Below are 26,714 nucleotides of genomic sequence, written 5' to 3'. Positions count from 1 at the left end.
TGTTGAAAAAGTTGCACTTTCTTTTTTGGTAAAATAAAAATTATACCGTAGGTAGTAAAGTGTAATTTTTAAAACTACAAGATGATGACAAAGTAAAAATAAGATTAACTATACAGGAGAAATTTGAAGTTTACCTAAAGTTTTATTATAAAACATATAATTATTTATAATTAAAAAATAATAATTTCTAAACGAAAGGTAGATTTTTTTAAAAAAAATTTCACAGTATAAGTATTTAAGTTTCATCTTTTACTATTATTTTTATTATCATCATTATCGTCATCATCATTAAATTTAGATAACACAATATTTAAAGTTTATAATGGTAGGTTATAATAGTTTGATTATAATTTTCCACGTTGTGCAATAAGATATACCAGATATTATTTTTATTAATATATATTAGATATTTCAGATTATATAGATATCAAAGTTTAAATTGAGTCTCTATCTTTCTAGTTATTGTAACAAGATTCTTATCCTTTTACCCAAGTTTCATTAATCAAGTACCTAATCCTCTAATTAATTATCACGATAACATCCTTAACTAATTTTTTATACATGATTCTAAGGGCATAGAGCTTCGTACCAGTACCAACTAATTCAGTTTGCAAATTCTGTTCACTTTGTGCATAGGCTCTGCTTAGGAAGAATAGCTTTTTATGTAACAATGTATGAGTGGTTTTGGGACATCTACGTCGCAGCATCAAGATAGTATAGAAGTTTAAGGACTAAATTGCGATATCAAGATGGCTTTTTCTATTGCAATATAGAAGAAGTTTATGGATTGAGTTGCACCATCAAAATGTTTAGAAACTAGCCATATCTGTATCTATATCTATATATATTATCATCAATCGTCAATACCAGTACAAATTTCTATTTGGCACTCTCTTTTGTACCATGTGTTACGTTTTCGTACTCCTCCAATTATAAAATAATTTTTTAAAATTTTTAAATTTGAGAAATAACTCTATTAAATTTATATTTAGCAAATTAATCTCAACTCAAACTTCGACGATTCCCACTGTGGCACCGAAGCCTCCTCCGACGATGGCGAGAAGGGCTCCGACGATGGCGCTATTGAGCCCCCGCCGGTGTTCGAGGAGCGCATCGCCGTGATACTCTTCTACCATGGTCCATGGATCGGCTGATATTCTTCTACCAGTGTTCGAGGAGCGCATCCATTTTTTTTTAGGAATAATTGTCTATATATCCCTGCAAATTGTAAAAATATCTTATTTATTTTTACTATTTATTTCTTTCCAATATACTTCTCATATGTTCCTCCGTGCCTACAGTTATCATCTGTTAAGTTAGCTTGGTTAAACGTGAGTTAAATATCTAATACAGTTAAAAAAAATTAAAATATCACTTTAGCACTTAACTTAAGAGCAAATAAGAAATATTGGTGATGGTAAAAGGATATACTTGAAAAGTCTAAAAGGCAAAATATTTTTTTGTGCCCCTAACCTAAGGGCAAATAGGAAAAGTCGGCATTTTGTCCTTAACTTAAGAACAAATAAAAATGTAGGCGATTGTAGAAGGGTATATTTGAAAAGATCAAAAGTCAAAATACTTTTGTGCTCCTAACTTAAGGGCAAAGAAGAAAAGTTGGTGATGGTATAAGGGTATATTTAAAATAGTAAAATAGTAAATTCATAGAAATACTAAAATTTATTAACAGATTTTAACTCTAAGGGTATATTTGAAATATGTTGGAACGTAAAAAAGGTATTTTTAATATTAGCCTTCTAAGAGGAGTAAATTAGAAAGTTGAAAATTTTTCAGAAGTATATAAGCGATTGCCCTTTTTTATTATTGCTATATTTTTTTACATGACTTTTGTTTTTATCTCATTAAGTTTGTATACAATCTTGAATTGGGTAAATTGCATTGTTACCTTTGACCTCTGGCGAAGTTTCATTTTACCCCTCGAACTCCTAAAATGGATATCTAACCCAGTAAACTCTAATATTTCATTCATGTTATCCATTCCGTCAGTTTTTTGCCAACCTCCGTTAACCGAAAACTGACGAAAGGGATAAAACGAATGAAATATTAGAGCTTAGGGTGTTAGATGTCTATTTTAGGAGTTTGGGGGGTTAAGTAAAATTCGCTAAAAGTTTAGGAGGTAGCAGTGCAATTTACCCCCTAGGATCTTGACTATAAATTATTTTATTATAATATATTACTTATGAATTGATTACCGACTCTCAAATTAGTAATCATATTTAATTTTTAGGAGGTAGCAGTGCAATTTATTCCCTATGATATTGACTATAAATTATTTTATTATAATATATTACTTATGGATTAACTACCGACTCTCAAATTAGTGATTATACTTGATTTTGAATATATATATATATATTACTATATTATATAGCGGTATATAATATAGTATATATATTATACGTATATATATTTTTTATCCTAAAATAAATCATATCATAATTTATCCTATATTTTATTGTAATAAAATAAAAGCGAAAGAAATGAATTAGAGTGACTTAAATATAAATAAAGAGCGATACTAACTATCTACGATGCTCGAACACTACTGTCCTCGTGTACTCGCTAATACGATTGATTTACAATAGGTGTTCTCACTCGGCTATAGAGATGTTAATTCTCAGTTAATTTTCTGTAGTACTCGTTTGTCCCTTTTATCTTTAGAAGCATTATTCTAAAGTATTATAAAATATTATTTTATATTTTTATAATTAAAATTTTTAATTGGCTGAAATGAAGTACAAAAATTTTATTTTAGGCTACAATAAAATTACATTGCATAGTTTCATAAGAAATAAGTGCATTTTCTAATAAATTATTATTTTATATTCTTATATTAAAAACTTTTAATTGGTTGAAATTAAGTATAAAAATTTTATTTTATGCTATAATAAAATTACATTGCATAGTTTCATAGAAAATAAATGCATTTCTTATAATAATGCTCAAACGAGTACCGCAGAAAATTAACTGAGAATTAAAATCTCTATATCCTAGTGAGGACACATATTGTAAACAAACCATATTAGCAAGTACACCAGGACATTGGAGTGTTCGAGCAATCGTAGGTAGTTAGTTATATCACTTTTTTCTTATCTTTAAGTCACTCTAATTCATTTCTTTCACTTTTATTTTATTACAATAAAATGTAGTATAAATTATGGTATGATTTATTTTAGGATAAAAAATATATATAAATTCAAAATCAAGTATGATCACTAACTTGAGCGTTAGTAGTTAATCCATAAGTAATATATTATAATAAAATAATTTATAGTCAAGAATTCTACAGGGTAAATTGCACTGCTACCTCCTAAACTGTTGGCGAGTTTCACTTAACCCCCCCAACTTCTATAATAGACATCTAATACCCTAAACTTTAATATTTCATTCGTTTTACCTCTTTCGTCAATTTCTGGTTAACTGAGCTTGACGGCAAATTGACGGAAGAAGTAACATGAATGAAATATTAAAATTTAGGGTGTTAGATGTCCATTTTAGAAGTTCGAGGAGTAAAGTGAAACTTCACCAAAAGTTCAGGGTAACAATGCAATTTACCCATCTTGAATTTGTAGGACCTAATCCTATTTCGCTTTTTCCAAGTCTATATGAAATTAGCCAATTAAATCAATTAATAAAATACCCAATTTTTCTGCTAAAAAGGCCTAAGATTTTTGTTTTATCTTAATTATTTCATTGTGTGCGCTCTAATCTCTATATAATTGATCGAAATGATGTGAATTCTCTTTGAAATTTGTTTTTTTTTTTTTGTGTATTTGTGGTAAGAGTTACTAAGTAAATAAAACAAAGTAATAAAAATCTCATTTGGGGTTGCAACTGTGTATTTGTGGTAAGAATTACTTAAATATATAAAATAACTTTTTTATCTTTATGTTTTTATTACCTTATTTAAAGTACAATTAAAGCTAGTCTTATAGAATATTTTTGATTTTTTTAGTTATTTGTTTATAATTTATATACTTTTTAAATCACATATATGAGTTCTACACTATATGGTTTACTTAAAGTTTTTTAATCTTTCATGTTACTTGTGTCATTTTTATAGAATTAATTGACATAGCTTTTTGTAAACATATCGAATTATAAATATATTCTTGCAAGATTCAACTTTTTCTTTTTATTTCTGCAAAAGTTATAATGTTTTCAAATATATCCCTATCGTTAGGATCTATTGTGGTATATATATTATTAATGTACACCATATGCATATAATAGTTTTTTTTTTTTTTTCCAATCAAGTTTAACAAAGTAAAGACATTTTCGCCTTTTTGGCAATTTAAAAATAAGTCCTCCAATGTTAAAGTTTTAGTTAAAAAAATTATTTATAAATAGCTACCAAAATTATTAAAGTTGATTGAATTTTTAAATACAGTTATAGAATATGTAAGCTAAGAAAATATTAATAAAAAGTTATTTTTATAATATACAGATGGTTACTTTATAATTCTTTTAATTATTTATGACTTTTCAATTTTAAAGCTTTAATAATTATATATATCTTAATTGACTGAAATACTATCTATCTGCCGCGAAGTGTGGCCTTACACTAGTTCAGCATAATTAGCTTAGTCATGTCATATGTAAAATACTGTCACATTTTCCTGCAGAGTAGAAGACATTCGTTTTGTTAAAAAGACTTAAAAAAAAATCATGTCCTCTGAAGAAAGTTACATAATTTGTTTTTTTTTTTTGATAGGTAGCACACTATCCGTTTTGTTTATTTCATTTAGAAAGTAAACTTAGCTGAAAATGTGAATCAACTAGAATTTGAACTTGGGTCTCAGGTACCAACCACCAAGTCTTTTGCCATTTGCTCTAGGGACGGTCGGTAAGTTACCCAATGTACAATTAGTAACCATGCAACTTAGTTCAGTAGTATTGCACAAAAGTGGGACGATGTGCATCCAATGTAGCTTAAGTTCATATTCCTAATTAATGAAGCAGATAGTGTGCTATTCTTTTCTCAAAAAAATATTATTCAAAAGTTGCATAAAAAATTTATATACTTATCAGACAAAAGATAAGATTACGGTGAAGCAGATTACAGTAAGGGTGCGTTTGGTTCGCATTATGAAAGATTACTAGGAATAAAAGATATCCGAGAATCTTATTCCTATTCATCCTATTACTAAGAATTTGAAATTCCTATGTTTGGTTCGCACGGTAATATTAATTAGCCATGTTATTTAATATTACAAAAAATATATAATTAATTAATTTATTTATTTAATTAATTTTAGATAATGTTACCAAAAGTTTCAACATCTTTTTAGAAAAAAGGAAGAGAGAGTATAAGTTAGAGAGAGAGAGCATAATTAAAAAAATAGAAAGAACAATATAGTCAAAATTAGAGGGAGTGAGAGAGTTGAAATTTTAGAAAGAGAGAGAGAGAAAGCTTAGTTTAGAGAGAGAAAAAAAAGTTGAATTTTAGAGAGAAAAATAAGTTTAGAGAGAGATATAAGGTTAGAGTGTAAAGAAAAATAATATCAATTAGCCGGCGGGTAGGAAGAAAGAAAGAGATTAGACATATTATGATTATCCCAATCCATTAATATGAGGATACCCACCCTCCCTCAAGGGAATGAGATTAGTATTTTGGGGTGAATCTTATTCCCAAGTGAATTCAATATTACCAACTAGATTACTTAGTGCGTTTAGCCAAACACCGTCATATTTTTTTATTCACATTGGATTACTAGGAATCTTTAAAAGATAGCGCGAACCAAACGCACCCTAAAGGTTTTTATTGTCTCGACAAAATCAGCCATTTCATTTATGATAATGTAGTATACAATATTATTAGCTTCTTTTAAGTTTGCCTCGTATGCAAGTGCACAACCGTTGAGAATTGGAGACTTCGAAACCGAAAGAACGTGAATATTGCCATTTGCAGAAGCCCAAACGATTTGCGAAAAGAGCTAAATAACTTCTACTTGTACAATTGACACCAGAAAATTTCACAGCTTCTTTTAATGTATGTGCAAGCGTGCGTAGACATTTCCTATCTAGGACAATTATGATGGCAGAAATCCTGCTTAGATAGGGGGAAAAAAATTATCTGTGGGAGGTGAATTCATAAAACCTGTACTGCTTAGATAGAGAGGCCCAGATCGGAAGAGAAAACGAAGAGAACGACTCAACATTTTCCAGAAATTCAATCTGTTTATCTACCAAGGTGCAGTAGCCTGTGTCACAACCCCCCTCCACGGTCAGAGCACAAGCAGTCCAGGTCATAGTCGTCGGTAAAGTAGATGCAGTTGCGCTTGCACTCTCGAAAATGGCTAGCCAACACGGCCACGGTTGTGCGCTTCCTGGGAAAAATGGCGTGGTCGCGCAAGGCATACATCATATCCCACACATTGCGACCAGTTACAAGCCTAAATATGTAGAAGCTGTTTGTGAGAAGACGCTACTCTCTGCTCTCCTCGGAGTCCCGTTGGCTTCTTACAATCTGCAGCAGCTCACCTTGCTGTCCGACCAGATACGTAGAAGTTTCCCTGACCAACACGTTGGCGGGATGCCCGAAGGTGTGATCACCTCAGTGACAGGCTTTTCATCGCTTCCGACTGGAGGGAAGCAGCATCTCATAACCGTGCCGTGCTAACTATCGGATCATTGGCGCTAACCATTAATCTCAAAAGCTTGAGCTATTAGAAATACGCAATCAATTCACTTAAAACGTATAGATACAGTGTCCACGAGTCTCGATTGTGACTCGGCTCACCCAGCCTCACTCGACTTCGAACATGATTCGACCCACCTAACCTCACATCATTTCGAACATGACTTGATCCAACATAACCTTCCGCTACAAGGCAGAAATTTGGCCCATTTAAGCCAACAATAACCACATAGAACTGCCCCTTACACCGCGTCCTCAAATGGAGCCCACTTATGTTTGAACTGCTCCCAGTCCCAGCTCAAGATTGTCTATGCAGCATCGATCGCCAGGCTTCACAAAGGCCAGCTTCCTCACAAAGGCCAGCTTACTACACAAACGGCCATCGATCGGGCTGGTTCACAGATTGAACTACTGACATAAACAGACTAAAGCGGATCAGATTTTACGGATCGAACTAAACTAGTTTGAGCACTCATTCATGATCCAACAGGCCGAATCAACCAGGGTTTTAAAGCATTGAGTTTAAGGACTACGTTGCAATATCTAAAAGGGCCTCTCTATAGTAAAATATGACAAGTTTAGGGACTAAGTTGCAATATGAAGATAGTACAGAAACGAGTCAGCGCAAGTTTCCTGATTCTTACAATAGAGTTGCCATTTAATGCTCAGAACGGATAGCAACATACAGTATGTAAAATACTACTACATATAATTCCTACTTAGTAGAAGACACTCAATTTATCAAAAAAGCACTGAAAAATCAAGTATCCCCTTATAAGAGTTATTTACACTGTATGAGAAAGATGTACAGATATTAACCATGCAACTCAGTTCTCTAGTATTGCACAAAAGTAGCTTAGAAATATTATAGACTGATCAAACAGAAGATATATTACAATAAAGTGTTTGTTTTCTCTCCCAAGAAAATCATGCATTTCATTTATGATAATCGAGCGTGCAACACTATTAGCTTTTTATTAGCCTCATATGCAAGTGCACAACCTGAGTTAGAAACTCCAAAAAATCTATTGAAAAAGGGAGAGAAGCTAAAAGAACATGAAATATGCCATCTGCAAAAGCTCAAATTTGTGGCCTTGCCACGTGTAGTTTCATACCATCTTGCAGTACATGTGCAAGCTTTAGAACTTTCCTATCTCAGAAAATTATGATGGAAGGAACCCTGTTGTTTCTGTTTCCAGTGACTTGTCTAAATCCCAACACTTTCTTAGGCCAGCCCTTATCTCTATAAGCATCTCTTCTATGCCAATGTGTTTTCTGCAACAATAACCACAATAAGAGTAATGAGGACAAATACGCGAAAAGAATGAACCAAACGTAAGTTAACAAGGAAACCAAAGATAAGTTGCTTTAATCGACAGAAATAAAGATGCAACAAAATATTCTGAATACCTTAACTAGATGACTAAACCGGAGGCATGACACGATTTCACCCTTTTTATCGAACACAGAATTGGAGTTAATTTTTCTTTCTTCATTTCATACATAGGTAACGAAGAGCAGTTAACTCAAAATTTGACAGCTGGAGCTAGAAAAAAATGCAATTGAATCACCACTGTCTAACTTCAAGAAATTTTAGAAGCAAATTTCTGACTAATTCACACATAAACACAACATGGAAAATAAATTTATAAGCTTGCAGTATATGTTAGTAACTTGCTAGTACTAAAGAAGAGGACTACATTATTTCCTGAATCGACATTGTTCGCAACATTGAAGAACCTAATATAAGACACAAGTCACGCAGTTACCTACAAAAGTTCAAAAGTCGCTTAAAACTGTGAATTCAATTAATATGGGCAGAATTATTTCAGCAAAAAAAATTCAACTCTCTTACACTAGGTGGCCCTAATATTTGAGAATTAGACCCATAATTTTGCGGCTCAGATTAAGAAATAGACTAAATCCCTTCTAGAAGGGAACATGTACCTGTATAGAAAGCATTAGAGTTCAAACACCAAATGGATGGCCATATACAAAAGGGTAACAGATATAATAGGACCTCCTCAATCAAAGTTGACAGAAAATCCTCAATTAAATCACCACCAGACCAGGAGTTTCTTGATCCTGGGGCAGCATTTACCTTAATCTAAAATTGAATGCGATATCAACTTGACTACAGGATGCCCACCATTTGCAGTACCTATGCTGCGCCGAGCGAGTTTACTTTTTTACTTTTTGTGGCTAAGTTGGATCTTCTTTCATGGAAAAGTTTGAAACTTTTGAGATGATAAAGGGAGCCTAAATGTGAAGTATCCTTGTATGGCTTCACCAAGAAGTCTTGAGGATGGCTGCAGCTTCTCTGAAAAGCTCTCAGAAATGTAATAGAGACATGAACTAACTGAAAAGGGTAAAACTTCTGACCCACGAAGTAATATAGGTACTCTTTATCAGATGACCATTTGTTACAGGAGGCCTTACTTCTGGCGGTGTCCCTTGGTTGCATTTTGCAGGAAAGTTTCTGGTAATTGTTGCTTTAGTTTGGAGTAATACAGATGGAAATCACTTGGGTATCCTAAGTTTGTCAATTAAACATTTTCTATCTTCTAACTAGTTCTTAGTCAAGAACTCAAAACAAGGAATAGTCGTAAAACACTGAGAAAACCAAATATTCATGGTAAGAGTTTTACTGTAGATTATAATGCCTAACGACGAATAGTCATGAGACATCTGATTATGTGCTGTATGAGTTTTATGATGCCTAAGAACATAAGCTTTACAAACCTATAGGTATTAACACAAGAATTATCTAGCTTGAGGTGTAAAATACAGTAGAATTTTATCATGCAAACTATTAATCAAACTAAATTAAGTATGGCTGCTTGAAAGAAAATGCAAAATTTTCAACTGGGAGTATAAGATATTACAATACGCTTGCCCCAACAACTGCTAGAGGTTGCGGATAATCCTCGATTTCCTTCTCTTTTATCTCTTCACAACCTGTGCCCGAGGAAACCGAATGTTCATTTTTATTTTCAGTCAACATTTTTGGTCTGATATTTAATTTCGTTGTTTCTCTACATCCAATCATTGAAATATCTTGTATCAGGGATGCCAACCTATCTCGAGCCTGTCGAGGGGGAAAAAAAGAACAGTTAAATAATGCAAGGACTTGGAATAGTTATGTCATAAGTCTTGTCGATTTTACTTAAAAATTAATGGCATCAATGAAAAAGTATAATAATAATAATAATAATAATAAAATAAATTCCTAAAAGACCTCATAGTTATTTAAAGACAGTAGAATAAATCACCTCTGGTAGGTCAATCTTGTTTAACACCACAATGTAAGGTCGCTCTAAGTAATTTGGATTGTACATCCTTAATTCCTGCAAGAAAAATCCATCCTTTGTCAGATAAAGCTTTCAGTATAACGGCAAATTCATAAAAGAATGGCACTCAATGATCACCAAAATAAATGAAGACAATGCATTTAGGTTCTGATAGCTTGTTAATACTCGATACAAGACATCTAATCAATCTTAGGCCGGTTAGATTATCAAGAATAGCTACACATCTAGAAAGGGGCAATCTGGAAACAGCATAGACTTGCATCAATAGGGTTAGTCCAAACATTCACTAGAGAATTCCCCACTGCAAGCTATCCCATATCACTGCAGAAGAGTTTGATTCAGTATGTATTAAATACATTATGTCATTAAGTGGGTAAAGTGAAACTCTTTGAACCACAGAGTGGTAAAAGTGAAAATAAGCTAAGCTACAAGGGGACAATTTGATGTTTACCCCAAAAAAAACATAGAGAACATTCAAATAAGTAGTTTATGTAGCCAGTCTATGTCGCAGAGTAGCATTAATTCATTTAGGGCCTGTATAAATGCATAAACAACTTGTTCAGCATGTCTCTTTTGTGTCCTCAGGGAGCATGTGCTAATTGCTTCATACGAGTATGACAACATATCTACAACCGCCTAGCATATTCAGCTTCTAAGTCACTCTTCCTGGAACATGATTAAATCACCTCGTAGGTGGAATACAATACCCTATAAAGTCATGGTTATGAGGATCATCTAATGAACTAAAATCAAACTTTTACTTGCAGTTACAAAAAGAAATTCTTGTATCACACAAGTTATCACAGGATAATTTGTTCCGACGTCTAAGCAGGTTCTTAGTCATATAATTTAGGAGAAGTCCCTATATAAAATGCTCTGAACATGAACTTAATCAAGACAATGGAAAAAGCTAACAAATTTTGAATTAGGAATCATATCAAAGGCACAGGTAAACCGACAAGCAGAATGATGTCGAATCCCAGAGAAATAAGGAAAGGCATTGCCAGAAAGACAAAATGCAAATCACCTCTTTGACAGTCTTATAATCCTTTACGGGGTTCTCAGCAGCAGCATCAACGACATGAACAAGTAGCCGAGTCCTCCTTAGATGTCTCAGGAAATTTCGACCAAGACCCTGCAACGCAATATGTATGTGTTGCTTTGATGTAAACAGTTATCTTAGAACGAAAGGAAAATAAAGCACTTTAGATGTAGCAATACCTTGCCCAGATGAGCACCTTCAATTAGACCAGGCAAATCAGCTAATGTTGCTTCTGAGGAATATTTCAATGCCCCTAAATTAGGGTCTCCATCAAGACGTCCAAGATTGGGTATTAAAGTTGTGAATGGATAGTCGGCAATATCTGGTTTCGCAAGTGTTAGAGTTGCGAGAAGTGTCGACTTTCCAGCATTTGGAAGTCCCTAAAGAAGCAAAGAAGACCTCTTCACTATTTGCAATTTAACAAAAACATTATTTGCTATCTACGTTAAGAGGGTGTTTACTAAAGCATCGATGAAAAGAAAGAAAGTTGAGGTATATGTCTCAACCTAAGTTATATAGGGTAACTCGAAAAGAGACACCTTTTTAATAAGATAAAAAAGAATTTGACATTCTGCATACCACAAGACCAACATCAGCAACCACTCTTAGAATCAATTCCAAGCTAACCTCCTCGCCAGGCTGACCAAGAACTAGGACCTAGAAGAAAAAAGCAACAAGAAGATTAGAAGAAAGAACAAAGATAAGCCCCCAATTGGGAAAATGAGAAAAAAAAAACATTCAATGAAAAAAAATATATATATAGCAGCATACAGAAAGTTATGAAATTTTACAATTCAGACCCTCTTCGTGATTACACTCAAACTATCCAATTCTTAGAAATGAATTTATTTGTGGTTCCAGGCCAAAGCTTATCAAGATACAGACCATTTTATCTCATTAGGTATAGAGTATAAACATAAATATAAGTTGGCATGTATTCATGCAAAGTGACGACCTTTTTGCCTTACAAACTGTACTATTACCCCCCTAAACTATTTTACACAATTGCATATAGCAAATTATCTTTAAATCTGCTCTTGCTTTCTAATCTTTCAAGCTAATGATATATAGATCTTTATAGGGCATCTCAAGTACTTCAGGAAGGTCACTCACGCAATAGAAAATCAAAGGTTACAAAAACAATTCATGTCATTCCAGATTGAGATATGAGACACATGATGACAAACAAGCTGACCTTGTCATTTTCATCTCGCATTACATTAGTGGATAGAGCCATTAATTTTTTCCTTTTGTGTTCAGGCATTTCTAGCAAGCTTATCTGCAAAAAGAAGATAAGAAAATAACATATTACAGAACATAGCCAATAAAATAACACAATAAAAACAAACTGTAGATGATGTTTAAGCTACACTGTGGTTATGAATAGCATGCTAGTTCCATTGGGAAATTATATCCTCCATCTATATCCATTCATCGTTTTATAATTGAACAAATGTCGTATGAATTTCTTTTCTGATAATGTTCATATAATGATGTCTCTCGAGCCATAGAAAAGCGCATAAGACTCGAATTATTTGTGTTAGCTCTCGCATGAAGTTTCATCTTTTTTCATACTATATAGACTAATCAAGCACCATGACATTGGCAGGCTTTCAATATAGCTTTTCCAACATGAAGTGATGGTATAAAGCTGATCCAACATAAATCTTGTCTAATGACAGAACAAAAAAAAACGAATATTGAGTTTCATCCTATGGATACATCCTGGATTTTAGTTGCATTTGTCACTTGCTTTTCAGAACATTTTGCCACCATGCTAATTAATGTACCGAACATATACGCAGGTCATGTTTCTTACAAAGGCCTAAAATCTAAAATTTTAAAGTTGTTCAAACTTCAGATAAATGAGTTCAAGCTATCAACTAACAAGTTTAGATTCATGGGTTGATTTGAATTCCCTTCTCAAATTTTATTAACTTACTAATATATTTTAAATGGCAAGAGTCTGAGGATTAATAAAACTTTGCCCTCAATTTATCCTTGAACTTTGCGGCTTCTCTAGTCCTTACATTTTGATGTTAAAACATTATTTAATGAGTCAATCTCCCACCAGCATAATGTGTTTCCTAAATATATTTAGGACTACCAAGACAAAATACAAACAAATATAGTTGAAGCCTATTCAGTAAGCATGAAAATTTTTATCGTAATCATACAGATATTTATATGTTTCAAATAAACCGAAGCGGATTGGTTTATATTAAACTCTTAACCTACAAGATACAAAAGAAACCTCATTTTCTGCACATATCAATATAAGATGCTACTTACCCCACCTTGTCCGCCTCTAGCGACTACAATTTCATCACCAGGACGAGCTAAATCAGCAAGAAGTTTTCCCTTTTTCCGCTTCACAACCGTGCCTGTCATGTTTTCAAACATTTAAGGAACTGGATCCCATTCTTCTTAATCATCGAGTAATCAGTTATAATGGTAAGCCTTCTATGGATAGCATTTTAAAATCCACAGAATATGAGGAACTGAGTGATGAGGAGATCATGCATAAGAACATATTCACCAGTTTTGGCATATTTTAAACAAAAGACAGCAGGAGAAGCCATGATGAGAGAACAAGTATTAGAGGAAATTTTAGTCCAGTCATCTAACAAAAAATGGTTACATAATCTACAAACCTACAGGCACGGGTACTCGTAGTGCTGGTGCGGCAAATCCATCATGCAATTGGGAGGTCAAAGTGCCCATGGCATCCACATTTCCTCCTCGCTTCGCACTATAACGCCTCTTCTTGTGAAACTCCAGAAGAGATTCTAGGCCCTCGTCTGCGTAAAGAACGACATCGCCCCCATGTCCACCCATCGGGAGGATAAGCGAGCCGTCAGAATCCCTCTTGTATGAGCTTCTCATCCTTTTCTCCTTTTCGTGTCTCCCTTGCGACTTTGTATTGATTTTCTGGCTCGGCATGCTGAGGATTGCACCATGGCCGCCGTCTCCAGCGCGAACAGTGATAACAGCCTGGTCAAAATACTTGTGAGCTTCCTTTGCTAATAGTGCAGCAGGATTGCTCAAAGGAGGTTCTTTAAGGCTAGAAATTCTGCTATTAACCGTGAGGCGTGTTATGTTCTTTGATCTATAATACCATTGTTTACCCCTGCATAAAAAATGATTCATAATAAATTAACAACCAATGAAATCAAGGAGCGACTTGCGAATACATTAAAACTTCAATAAAACAAGAACTAATAGGAACTGGCAATTAAAATTGTGCACAGCTCCAAATATCACGAGTTCATCCTTATATAGAGCATTACAGCTGACAAATTTGAAATTGGGTAATTTTAGTTTAGTGGCTATAGACATTTAACAAACAAAACGAGAATAATTAACAGTTAAAGCTAATAAATGTAACAAAATTTTAAACTTGATAACTTGAATAACTTAAATAAAAAGATAAAAAAAAAAAAAGTTAAGGAGGGTGTTGAGGTGCCTATTAGTTGGGGGTTCTTCAAATATTTTCTTGCTTGATTGGTTCTGCTATGTTACTCTAATAAGTTTATAATCCACTACACAAATGAGACTAACCTGGTGGTGGAGAAGAGCAGAGGTTTACAGTGTCGAGATTCTGCAGAGAAGTTTTGGCGAAGCGGAAGGGGATTGGAAAGGGAAGCGGGGTAGAGAGGAAGGGACATGGCTGCTGCTGCGCCAAAGTAGAGACGGATGGAATTGTGCGTTCTGTCCGGCCTCCCAGATGGGATGAGGGCTTTTTTCGCAATTAGACCCCACAGTATTTGTTTTTACAATTAACCCCATAAAACTTTTTTTTTTTTTAGGGAAATGCTATTGGTACAAACGCACGCGTGGTGTACATTTTATACCCTCTCTATTTAAGAATAATCATTACTCTACTTGTCACATCAATTTTAATTTATTTTTACTGAAAACTATTTAAATTTTTATAAATTCTAAAATATAAGCTGTAAGATATAAGATGCGCACTCTCTATCGGAGTGAATAAAAATAGTGCCAAATGGGCCTCTCAAATATATGAAAAACGCTACATGTATTCCCTGTAAGCGTGGAGTACAGGTACCCATCCAAGAATTTAAAAGTGAAGTTAATAAGATTAGTAATAATAATAATAATAATAAGGATTTAAAAATTCTCTTCAAGTTTTAGTATTGAAAGAAGGTTAATAAGACTAATGAAAAGAAATTAAGTCTTTATATAGTTGGAGAAGTTAGAAATAAGAAACAAAATTAAATTTTGAACTTAAGACTTTAGATATCAATCATTAAATCCTTGATCAAATGCGCTGGATAGTTTTTAAATAGTTAAGATGTAAAATTTATATGGTACTTACTGGTGCACAAATAGTACTACAATTATATTTGATAATAAGTTCGCCCAACAGCCCAACAAAACTATCTAATAGTTAACCCAACTGACGGACCGTCCCTAGGGTAAGTGGTAAAGGGCTTGGTGATTGATACCTGAGATCTCAGCTCGTATCCTAGTTGATTCACATTTTCAGCTAAGTTTATTTCTAAATGAAATAAACAAAGCGGGTAGCGTACTATCTATCTCTCTAAAAAAAAAAAAAAAAAAATTTCTTGTATCTTTAATGCTTGTCAGAAGAGAAGAGAGAGAGAGAGAGAGAGAGAGAGAGAGAGAGAGAGATGGCTTTTGGTTGTAGGTGAAGCAAACCTTCCTTCGTAGCATAAATTTTAGATAAAAATGTACAAAATTTGTCTGGGTTATGAAATATTTTGAATCAGTTGTCTAAACTTTGAAATTTTTGATTTTGTAACTAACCTTTCAATTTGTTTAATTTGAATTAGTCAATGATAATTTAACTTCAAATTTTAAATTAATTACTTATTTGAATAAATTTATAATTACAAAAATTACATTAAATATNTCAACCTACTCCACCCAGCCCATTCGGCCGGATAACAAACAGAAAAAAAAAAAAAAAAAAAAAAAAAAAAAAAAAAAAAGTTAACCCAACTGCCCCTACGGTGACAACTGGCAAGTGATTAGAGTTGCAGGGGCTCTTCACATGACATGACTCGTGAATATTTTAATTTTGAACATAAATACAAAAAGTTCAATATTTTCTTATAAGCTTCTATTTTGTCCTTCAAATTGTAAATGATTTAGGTTTTGAGTTTTCTTGAAAGATGATTAATAAAATATTATTTTATAATAAAAAAAAAAATCTGATTACTTCGTGTTTGAATTTAAAGCAGGGGGGCTAAGCAATCATAAGGCCATGCTTCTATATTTCCACAGAGAAATGCTAAAAGACTTTGATTCGAGGACGTAATTATATATATAGTGTAGCTAAAGATACATGTATTATAATTCACATACATCTTACCTGTTTAGATATAGTAGAATACTTCTTTTGGTTGCATGCAACTGAAAAGTATTTTTATAAATTTTTATTATTTTATATATAAAATAGTAAAATTATCTCAGTTGTAGGAAAAGAAAAAATATATATATTTTTAAAGATTCTTATGGAGATAAACTTATTTTTGTTTACAATTACTATTTCTAAGTACTGCAATTGAAACTACGGTCAATTTGAGGATAGTTCTAACTACTGCAATTGAGGCTTCTCGTATAGTTGCAACTGCAGCAATTGAATTCGAACGCATTAAAATAAATATTGAATTTAGATTTGTATGCAATTATAACTGCAATAGATGCAGTTGCAACTATGCGCAACTAATTAACAACCTTTAAGTGTAAAGCCAAGAGGGTTATAATCTTTACAACCCTTAATCCAATGAATTATAAGGGTTTAAACAACCCTCTTTGATTTTTAGGAAAAGAAAAAAAAACTTGGTATGACTAGTATGATAATTATAGCCTTTAGATAAGCTGAGTTATAATTAAGATTACAACCCTAGTAGGGTTGTAAGCCTAACCATTGCTCTTAATCTAAATAATCATCCATGTTGCCATTAATTGTTGGTTGTTTATTCTCAAGAAATGGTGAATTGCTAATTTGCTATATTGGACAAGATGAGAGCAATGAGATATTTATGAGGGATTAATGGATAAAACATATTGAATTTACTTGAATTTTGGATTATTTAGATTTGGTTACTCAATCTTTCAAAATTTTGATTTTTTATCTAATCTTTCAAAAAAAAATTTTATTTTATCCAGTTACAGTATTTTGACTTTAAAAATTTAAATGTATCATTTATCTTTACAGGTTTAGTTAGTATATTTTATATAATTCTCACAATTATAAATTTATTAAAATAAATAATTAAATAAATATTTTGGAGTCAAACTTAAATTAAATAGAGATAATAAAATTAAAATTTTAAAAAAAATTAAATAGTTAAATCTAAATAGTCTGTTTTTTAGATAAGTTTTGGTACAATTTTAGCTAAGGGGCTGTTTGGTTTGACATAAAACTAGAAAAAAAAAAATTTGGTGGAAAAAAAATTTTCAGTGANTTTTATGATATTGTAATTCTATTTTTTATTTCTATCATTTTATTTTAGTAATGATTAAATATTATTTATCGAATCTATAATATTTATTTATAAATTTTTTTTTAGTATTTGTGTGACGTGCGTTGCACGTGCACTTAACTAGTTCTATATAAAAGAAAAAAAAAGGTGTGGACCTCTCTCTCTCTCTCTCGGTCCACAAGGCACGCGTGCATGCTGCCCCCTTCCCCTCCCAAACGCCCCCATTTTGGGCGAAAGTTTTCGTTTTCCGCTCGAAACACGAGCGGAAAACGAAAACACCCCATTTCCACACAATATGGAAAAAAAAAATTTCGAACAAAATTCGAAATTTTTTTACGGCCAAACAAACGTTGGAATTTTAGTTTTCCACCGAAATTTTTTTTTCAAGCTGATTTTACGACGAAACAAACACACCCTAAGAAAGAAACAGTACATGTCTTATCAAGTTAAGGCTTCCTCCATACATACTAATAAACGACGGAAAATACGATCATGCATGTGATTTTTTATATTTTACATAATTTTATTAGCTGGATTAATAATTAATTAAGTTAAGTTTTTAAAAACATCTAAATTAAATAATGTTGATTTAAAAAAAAGACAGAGTGAATGAGAAATATGATAGTTATTAATAATTAAATTAAATTATTATATATAAAAAAACATATGATTGAAAATCGTCAGGATAAATTAATCTAAATAAATTAATAAAATAATTAGAAGATGAAAAAAAAGAAGAAGAAGAATTGGTTCCATGCACCAGGTGTATTATAATAATATATTATATTTTTTAATATTTTATACAAAATTTTATTACATAGTTTAGATTACGTTGATTATTTAATTAGATTTGATTTTACGCACAAAAATTTATTACATAGTTTACATTACATTGATTGATTAGATTTGATTTCACAATACCTATCAATACTCAAATGTTTAGTGCATGAAGTGCACTAATAGACCAGGTGCACTAAATAACTTCTAATAATTGAGAGAGCTGAGATGAGAAATAAGAGGAAAAAATACCATGTGTATAAGTATATTTTATGTACAACCATTCTTAAACATCACTATAAATTTTACAAATATAGACTTTCTACATGATTTAAATTGTATTTATTAAATTAGATTTTAATTGTATTGTCATGCCCCGGATATCTCGTTCCCCGGGCACGCCGACAAATCCGCCGTATACAAAGAAATTTTTCTTGTATACGAAGCGTCAAAGTATCTGTAGAAATACGATACTACAAACAGTAGCATAGAGCTGCTCAAAAAACTAAATAACTGAGTTTCATATACATAGCTAGAATCCAAAATACAAGGTTACTCGCACTGGCGAGTTAAACAACTATGTACATAAACTCCAAAACAACAACTACCTGCAGCAGTGGAAAGCCTCTAGCTCTGACTGTCGGGTAGGGCTCTAGCTCGCAACGCCCTTGCCTCGATCCTGGTCGGCGGAAGATGCAGCAGCCGGCACCTGTGGCTCTGCAAAACAGGAGTAACAACTGGGCGTGAGAACTACTGTAAAAACAGGTAGTCCTCAGTGGGTGCCGCCCAAAACAACATCGGTCTACCCACTAAGTCTACAGAAGGGAGCAAAAATAGTAGGAGTACCCTACTAGCTATCAATCACTACACTATCATGCTCTACACTAACCAATCTGTAGGAAATGTCAATCTGATCAATCAATTGGGACTGTTAAACATAACCGTCCCTGGGACTGTGAATACACTCGTCCTTCGCGTGCGTTGCGACTATCCAGTACCCCACACTGAACTGGTCTGTAGTAGAGCAAGTCCAACTGGCATGTAGCGACACTAACGCAAAAGCACAAAGCCTGAACTTTTGGAGTGCACTGTGGGCGCTACCGCCAACGAGTATGACAGACGTATCTCTGTCCTAGCTCTAACAGGCTCTGAAAGCCATAAGTTAAGTAACCAACTGCAAACTGGTCTAGCCCACTCAACAGGGTAACTGTGCCATCGGCCAATCGAGACAAAAAAGAGCGATATGGGTCACGCGTCAAGCTCCTGACGGCACCACCCAGTCTGGTAAAAACCTGACCGATCCTGTATAAAAATTCACTCGGCGCAACAAGTCAGACGGCAATGTATTCTAACTACCTGGATACTCGTTTCGAAGATACTGCGACAGTACAATTATAATAACGGCTCTAGAGCTAATCACGGCAAGTTTAAACAAGTGACATGCGTCAAATCGCAGGTTTTTCTGCTAATGTCAATTTCCAAAGTCCAACATGGTATAACCTAACTTAAATTTATTCCTACGTGCTCCAAATTCAGATTGCGCATTCTATCAATATAATTCATGGTGAATTTCGAAGCTAGATAGAAGTATCAATGGTCGAAAATATATACATGCTGCCGAGGAATATAACTTAGGAGTACAAACGGATGAACGCCACGCTCTCCAAGCAACTTCTGGCAGTGAAAGATAAGCGTTTAAATTCGACAAGCTACACCTTATCCAAATTCAGCAAAGCAAGGGTCCCGAAGCTTCGTCTCGAAGTCATTGAACATCAATGGCCCAGCTTCGCTGAATTCCGACGCTCTAACCGCAGAGAACGGGCCGATACGAAACCGTCGACCAGCTTGGAACCGCGGGAAACAGCATCTCTGAAATCTGCTCGCAACTCAGCTAGTAGAAACTAGGGTTCGACAGGGCAAACCTGCTCCAAAATTGCGCAGATCATTTGGGCTCTTAGAATCTTCGTCTCGAAGTCTCGGATTCAAAGAATCAATCTCGTCGAAATCCGATGCTCCTACGTCGCGTACGAGCTGAAATACTAACAGTCGACGACAAGATCCTGCGAATCAGCACTTAAGCTCGAATTGAATGAAGCTTGAAGTAGAGAAGAAATCCATGGAGGAATGAGAGATTACCCACCTCAACCAGCGACTCCAATTCCGGCACGGCGTCGAGAACGACGAAAACACTCCCTCGCCCGGCCTCCTCGCTAAACTACGGCGACGCACGTATGCTCGGACGGCTCCCCGGCGCGACGTCGAAAATCACCCGAAATGGAGCCATAATCTCTCCAAGCCACGATCAAAGTCTGAGAGTAAAAGAAAAATGATAATTATCCCTTCGCAACAGGTAGAGTGGATAAATATCAAGAGGGAGTTGGTGGCATGCTTATCCACCAACCCAAAAAGACCATAATGCCCTTTTTTTTCTTTTCTTTTTTTTTTTTTTTTACCAACTCCAAGCCAAGGATGCCACATGTATAATAGCAATTTTCAAAAAAAATATTTAGTGTATATATAACACTACAACAGAATTAGGTTATAGGAACACATGTTTGTGACACTTTTGTATAAGTGTCTTATTTATACCAAAACTTTTTTAAAAAAATCTACTAATGCCTAAATATAAAGCCCAATCCAACAAAAAATAAAAGGTTACTCTATTCAACCCACCCCACCCAACATATTCAGCCCGATTACAAACAAAAAAGAAAAAAAAAAAAGAAGAAGAAAAATCGATTACCATCTTCCCTTCTCTCCTCACTCAATCCCCTAAAATTCTAGACGAAAAGCCCTTCCCTCTCGTCCTCCTCTGCCACCGCAGCCAACGAGATAGAGTTCCGACGATTGCTAAATGTTTAAATAAGTGTCGGTAAATTAGCAGCACTTTTTTTTAGGTTATAACGACACTCTTTAACTGTCACTATATACCTAGCGACCCCACATATAGCAACACTTTTTAAAAGTGTTGGTAATTTAGCTAGCAGTACTTTTTTGACCTATACCGACATTTAAAAATGTCGCTATACACAATTTTTGTTGTAGTATAAGATTATAAATCAGGTGCAAGCCAACTTTTATTAGATAAAAAGGATTTTGTGGGTCCCACAATCCCAAAGCAATATGAGGGATTGAGAATTAATATATAGTTATTATTATAAATAAATTATAAATTATGAATTATAGATGTCCTTAACTTGCAATGGAATCTTATTTCATGCCCCAAATCTTATTATCTCCTAGTGGAACCATGCATGCCCCAGATCTGTTCGTTTCTAAGTCGTGTTTTTATGTCCCAACAAGTCTAAGGAGTAAATCCTTGATAAAAATAAATATTAATGTCAACTGACAACTACAATAATTAAATTAATAACACATTTTGTTAGCCTTAAGCCCGTTTATCTCAAATCGTGTTCCACGTCCCAATATGTTGAAAGAATAATTTATTCGAACTAGAAAGACCTTAAGACTCAATATCAGAAGCAAACATTAATGTCAACTAACAACTCTAATTATTAAGTAAATAAATAACACATTTTGTTACCGACCGTTTCTAGTGTACGTGGCAAAGCTTGATAGTTTGTATCCGAGGTTCTAAATTCGAATCTTAATTGATTCACATTTCCAGCTAAATTTATTTTAATAAATTAAACGAAACGGGTAACATGCCACACATTCTGTCTTTTCCAAACTGTGTTTCACGTCCCAACATGTTTAAAGTATCTAATATTCTTAGGAAAAAAAAGTTTTTTCTACCTGTTATATTTTAATTTAAATTTATAGCTATCTAAATTAAAGTTAAATTTTAATTTAGATAGCCATGGGAGAGGGAGAGGCGGCAGAAGGAGGTGGTGGGTTCATCGGCGAAGGAGGAGGCGATGGGGAGGGCGTCGCGGAGAAGGAGGCGGTGGAACTCGTCATCGAGGCGGGTGGTGGCGATTTGGAGCGCGTCCTTGAGAAAAAAATAACGAAGGAAAAAAAAAAAGAAGAGAGAGAAAGAGAAGGAAAAAAGGTATTTTCGTCCGATGGAAAAAAATTCGGCCCGAATCTGCAAAATTGAAAAAGGTGGCACAGTTTTGCAAAAGCTCAAACCTTGTGGATTTTTTATGCAAATTGGCCAATAAAAAATAGTTAAGATGGGAACTGTTATTCCGACCTTAACGAGTTATCCTAAAATAATAGTTCCCACCCCATCTTGGAACAGCGTTGGAACATCTCGCCCTTTTTGGTAAAATTTAAAATTAAAAATTAAAAAATTTAAAATTTGAATATTTCAAATTTAAAATATAAATTTTGAATTTTAAAAATTTGTAAGTTGTAATTTCAAAATTAAAACTTGTAATCTTACATTTTAAATTTTCAAATTTAAATTTGATCTTAAATTTAACTTTTGAAATTTAAAAATTTGAATTTTAAACTTTAAAATATGAGATTTTAAAATTTAAATTTAAATTTTTAATTTTGAAATTTGAAATTTAAAAGCTAAAATTTTAAATTTAAAAATTCGAATATAAAATTTAAAAATTTAAATTCAAACATAATGAGAAGGATAATATCATTATTTTCTATTTATAACTATTTACTATTCCTTTTATTTCATCTGATCTATTCAAATACTATTTTTCTTATTTCTGAAAACAACCAAATTTTCATTCTGAACGTAAAATTAAACTAGTTATTGATTATATTTGAACTTGTACCTATTTCTAAAATAAATAGTTCGTATTTATACCCAAACCAAAACGAAGCCTATATAGTACCGCGCGCAATGCTTACTAGTGTGGATATGCGCGAAACCTGGCCCTTTGAACTTGTGTTACTAACAAAACAAACAATATACACAAAAAACTTAAGACTAATTAAGCATGGGAGCTCATTGACGACATGCATAAATTAATGCTTATTCCGTTCGTCTCAAGTCATTAAAAAATATCTACTCTTTTCATATACCTAAACCTAAAACCCTGGTCATATGTTTTTTTATTGGAAGCTATTATGCATGTTTATTTTCATTGCCATTTCACCTTGATAATAAAAAAATTTGTCACGAGATTTAATTTTAAGCTCACTTTTCTGTCACACCAATTTTAGGTCACCATGAACTCCACTACTAATAAAAAAATAAAAATAAAACAAAGGAACAATTTAGTAACGTTATTAGCATGCAACATTATGCAGAAAAAGACATTTAGGATAATGTTAATACAGGCTCGCTAGCTTCGTAAAAGTCTTTTAAAATGTGCCTTAATTTTGCATTTCTTTTATTCGTGAAAGCTCCAGTGCTCCGAGAATATTTAAATAGAGTATAAATTGTTAGAATTTTCATATATTGTGGCCCAATTAATTATATTTAAATTAGGATTTGTTATAGATGAGGGTCAATCCTAACAGATATAGAATTATTTGATATAGTATATTTTATTCATATCACATCTATTTTAAATTTAAATAGAATCCTAATCAGACTTTGATGGAAAGTCGATCTGGACTCTATATAAAGGGGTATTGGTCCTGCCACCTTCTCATACGTATTCTGGTGAAGAATTACCATCGGTTCCACACCATACGGTAGAGTCCCTGAGATAGGAAGAGAAACCAAATCACCCAAGTTCGGTTCGTGACTTTTAGATCATAGCCGGACTTCACGCTTCCGCAAGATTGATCAAGAATTTCTTCTCTATGACGCTCTGTGAGTTGTTTTATTTTAGGGATAATTGCCAATATACTCTTCATGCGTTTGAATATATCCGATTTACCCCTACTTTTTTTTTTCTTTCTAAAATACCCCTCATATGTTCCACCGTTATTCCAAAATACCCCCGCAGTTATCCCCTGTTAAACTAACTCGGGTTAAACATAGGTTAAATGTATGCCAAAGTTAAAACATAATTAAAATACCTATTTTCTCCCTATCTTATTAAACTATTTTCTTAAATTATCCTTTCTTTCTCTCCCAACTTAATATCATTACTCTCGATCAAGCCCGCCGCTCGCCGCCCGCCGCCCGCCGTCGCAAGCGCCAGCAGCTCACCGCCACCGCCAACCTTGGCGCCGGCTCCTCCGCCTCCACCTTCGCCCCCAAGAAGCCTCGCCTCATTCGCACAAAAAAAAAGGCCCGCGAGTCACCGCTCTCGTCGTCCTCCTCCTCCTCCGCCGCCGCCTTGGCCGGCGCGGGGAGCAAGAGCATGCCGGCAGATGGGACCAAGGAGGAGGAGGAGGAGAGGCCAAGGCGGGGGGGGGGGGGGGGGCATGAAGTTAGACGGGCATATCGGAGGCGCGGAGGGAGGGGACGGCGGAGCCGGTGCAGACGAAGAGGGGGCGGAGCTCATCGAGGAGCACTGGTGTGCGCGGTCCACGGCCAGTATGGCCTCGTGACCGGATGAGAGGGAGGTCCACCGTGGACCTCCCTCTCACTATAAATTATACTATATATATATATATATATATATATATATATATATAAAATTTTATTTATAAATATATATTTATATATTATTTTATTTTTATATTGAAATATTATCATATAATATTTAATTTATAATTTTGTAATTATTTATTAATATTTTTAAATATATAACTCTTATATATTTAAAATATATGTTTATTATAATTTTAAATATATTTAATCTATATATAAAAATTATAATATTAATATATATAGTATGTTAATTATTATATATTTATTATATAGCCGAATTTTTTATCCGAAATTTTTAATTGGTGAACGTATAATACCCGTATATATTACGTATCCGAATAACTGTCGAATTCGTTTTTTAGCTGTATTTTTCAAAAATTTAAAAATTAAAAGACGAATTTTATCCGAATTATATCTGTTCCGAATTTTTGCCGAATCCGAATTAACTAACTATGCCTCCAGCCATTAAGATTGGTTTAACTGCGATCGATCTCATCATTTCATCTGCTCACTCCCAACATGCTTAATTAAGTAATTGATATTTGAAGGGCAAATAAGAAATATATTTGCTATATGAAAGGTATATAAGATAAGTGAGTTACGGTACGAGGGTATATTGGCATGGGCAAAATGGTAATTTTTCAGAGATAACAGCAGCTAACTGATGGAACTTAACTCTAGGGGTATATTAGAAAGACTTGGAATATAAGAAGAGTATTTTCAATATTAGCCTTCTAAGAGGGGTAAATAAGAAAACCGAGAACTTTTCAGGAGTATATAGGCAATTGTCCCTTTATTTTATTATGATCCTTGATCTTGGTATGTATTTATTTTCTATTTATTTTACATATCTTGAAATTCTATCAATTGGTATCAGAGCCAATAACGATAAATTATATATTATATGCAAAATTTTCTCTTGGAGCATTGGACAAGTGGACGGATATAATTTGGGCGTTTCTTAATGATTTTAATCAATCCTATGACTCGCTTTAAAGTTCTTGCTATGGATTATGTTTTTTTTTTGTAGCGGACGCGGCGAGATTGCAACAATTTTTGGCGTTTGCATCTCGGCGACTTTCGGTCGCATGGAAGGTCATTTTGAACGACAATCCGACTCTATGCCGCGTGTAACTGCGAGATTCCGGTTCAGATGAACATCGGATTTTAATTAACGCGATGATGCCGTGAGCAATCGAGTCTCGCATGGGGTTATCTGCACATTATCTTGGCCGCATGAGATGCACGGTGCCTAGCGTATTTGAGGCAGCCGCATCGATCTTTGCTTAATTAAAATCCTAATTAAAGTTAATGAAGAAGATGAACAATATATTTTGTTGGGTTGATTTAACTCATTCCACTTAACGAATTAAGACAACACAATTTCAGATTTAATTAATTTGAACTTGTTTTAAATCTGAATTTATTATTAAAATTGTCTTAATTATTTTTCAGGTGAAGATTAGATTTGTTACTAATCTTGGTTTCTTTTATTAAACTCTTGGTGTTTTAGTTATATAATACAAACCACTTCCAGAAAAGTGTAGTTGATTTTAAGTCAACCAATTAATACTCTATGCCCAAATTTTCTTTTATTCGTCATAAAGTTATTATCCAGACGGTTCTGTCAATATTCAAAATCGATTCACTGTCTCTCAAAAAAAAAATCGATTCACATAATGTAGTATACTAGTATCCCTACACTTAGTATATATATATAAGTGTGTGTGTGAGGGTACGTGTGTGTGTGTGTGTGAGTGCACATGTGTGAGTATGTGTAATGCCATGTGGCATCAACTCCCCCCCTCTTTTATGCATGCAGGGAAGAGAGAGAGAGGAGTTTATCTCCTCTCTTCTCTCCTTTTCTCTTTCGTTCGGCCGTACCAAGGAAGCACGCGAGGGACGCCGCCGCGGAGCCGATTTCGCCGTCGACGTCGCACCGCAGAGCCGTTCGAACCTACGGTTGCTGCCGTTGCATCGTGAGGAGGCCGGGCGAGCGTGGATCTTCGCCGTTCTTGACGTCGCGCCAGTG

The 26,714-nt window shown here is 33.9% G+C and overlaps 1 protein-coding gene across 1 annotated transcript; it reads right to left on the bottom strand.

Moving 5' to 3' along the window:
* LOC109715575 (probable GTP-binding protein OBGC2) lies at positions 7,473-14,726 on the bottom strand. Its single transcript, XM_020240669.1, has 10 exons — positions 14,573-14,726; positions 13,666-14,141; positions 13,304-13,395; positions 12,207-12,290; positions 11,591-11,668; positions 11,191-11,391; positions 10,997-11,104; positions 9,931-10,005; positions 9,544-9,746; positions 7,473-7,933 (listed from the first exon to the last, which is right to left on the bottom strand). The coding sequence occupies exons 1-10, from the start codon at positions 14,677-14,679 to the stop codon at positions 7,822-7,824; spliced, it is 1,536 nt and encodes a 511-aa protein (XP_020096258.1). The 5' UTR covers positions 14,680-14,726; the 3' UTR covers positions 7,473-7,821.

This window comes from Ananas comosus, linkage group 9, assembly GCF_001540865.1.
Source record: "Ananas comosus cultivar F153 linkage group 9, ASM154086v1, whole genome shotgun sequence".
Lineage (NCBI taxonomy): Eukaryota > Viridiplantae > Streptophyta > Magnoliopsida > Poales > Bromeliaceae > Ananas > Ananas comosus.
This window is presented reverse-complemented; position numbering and strand designations above follow the sequence as displayed.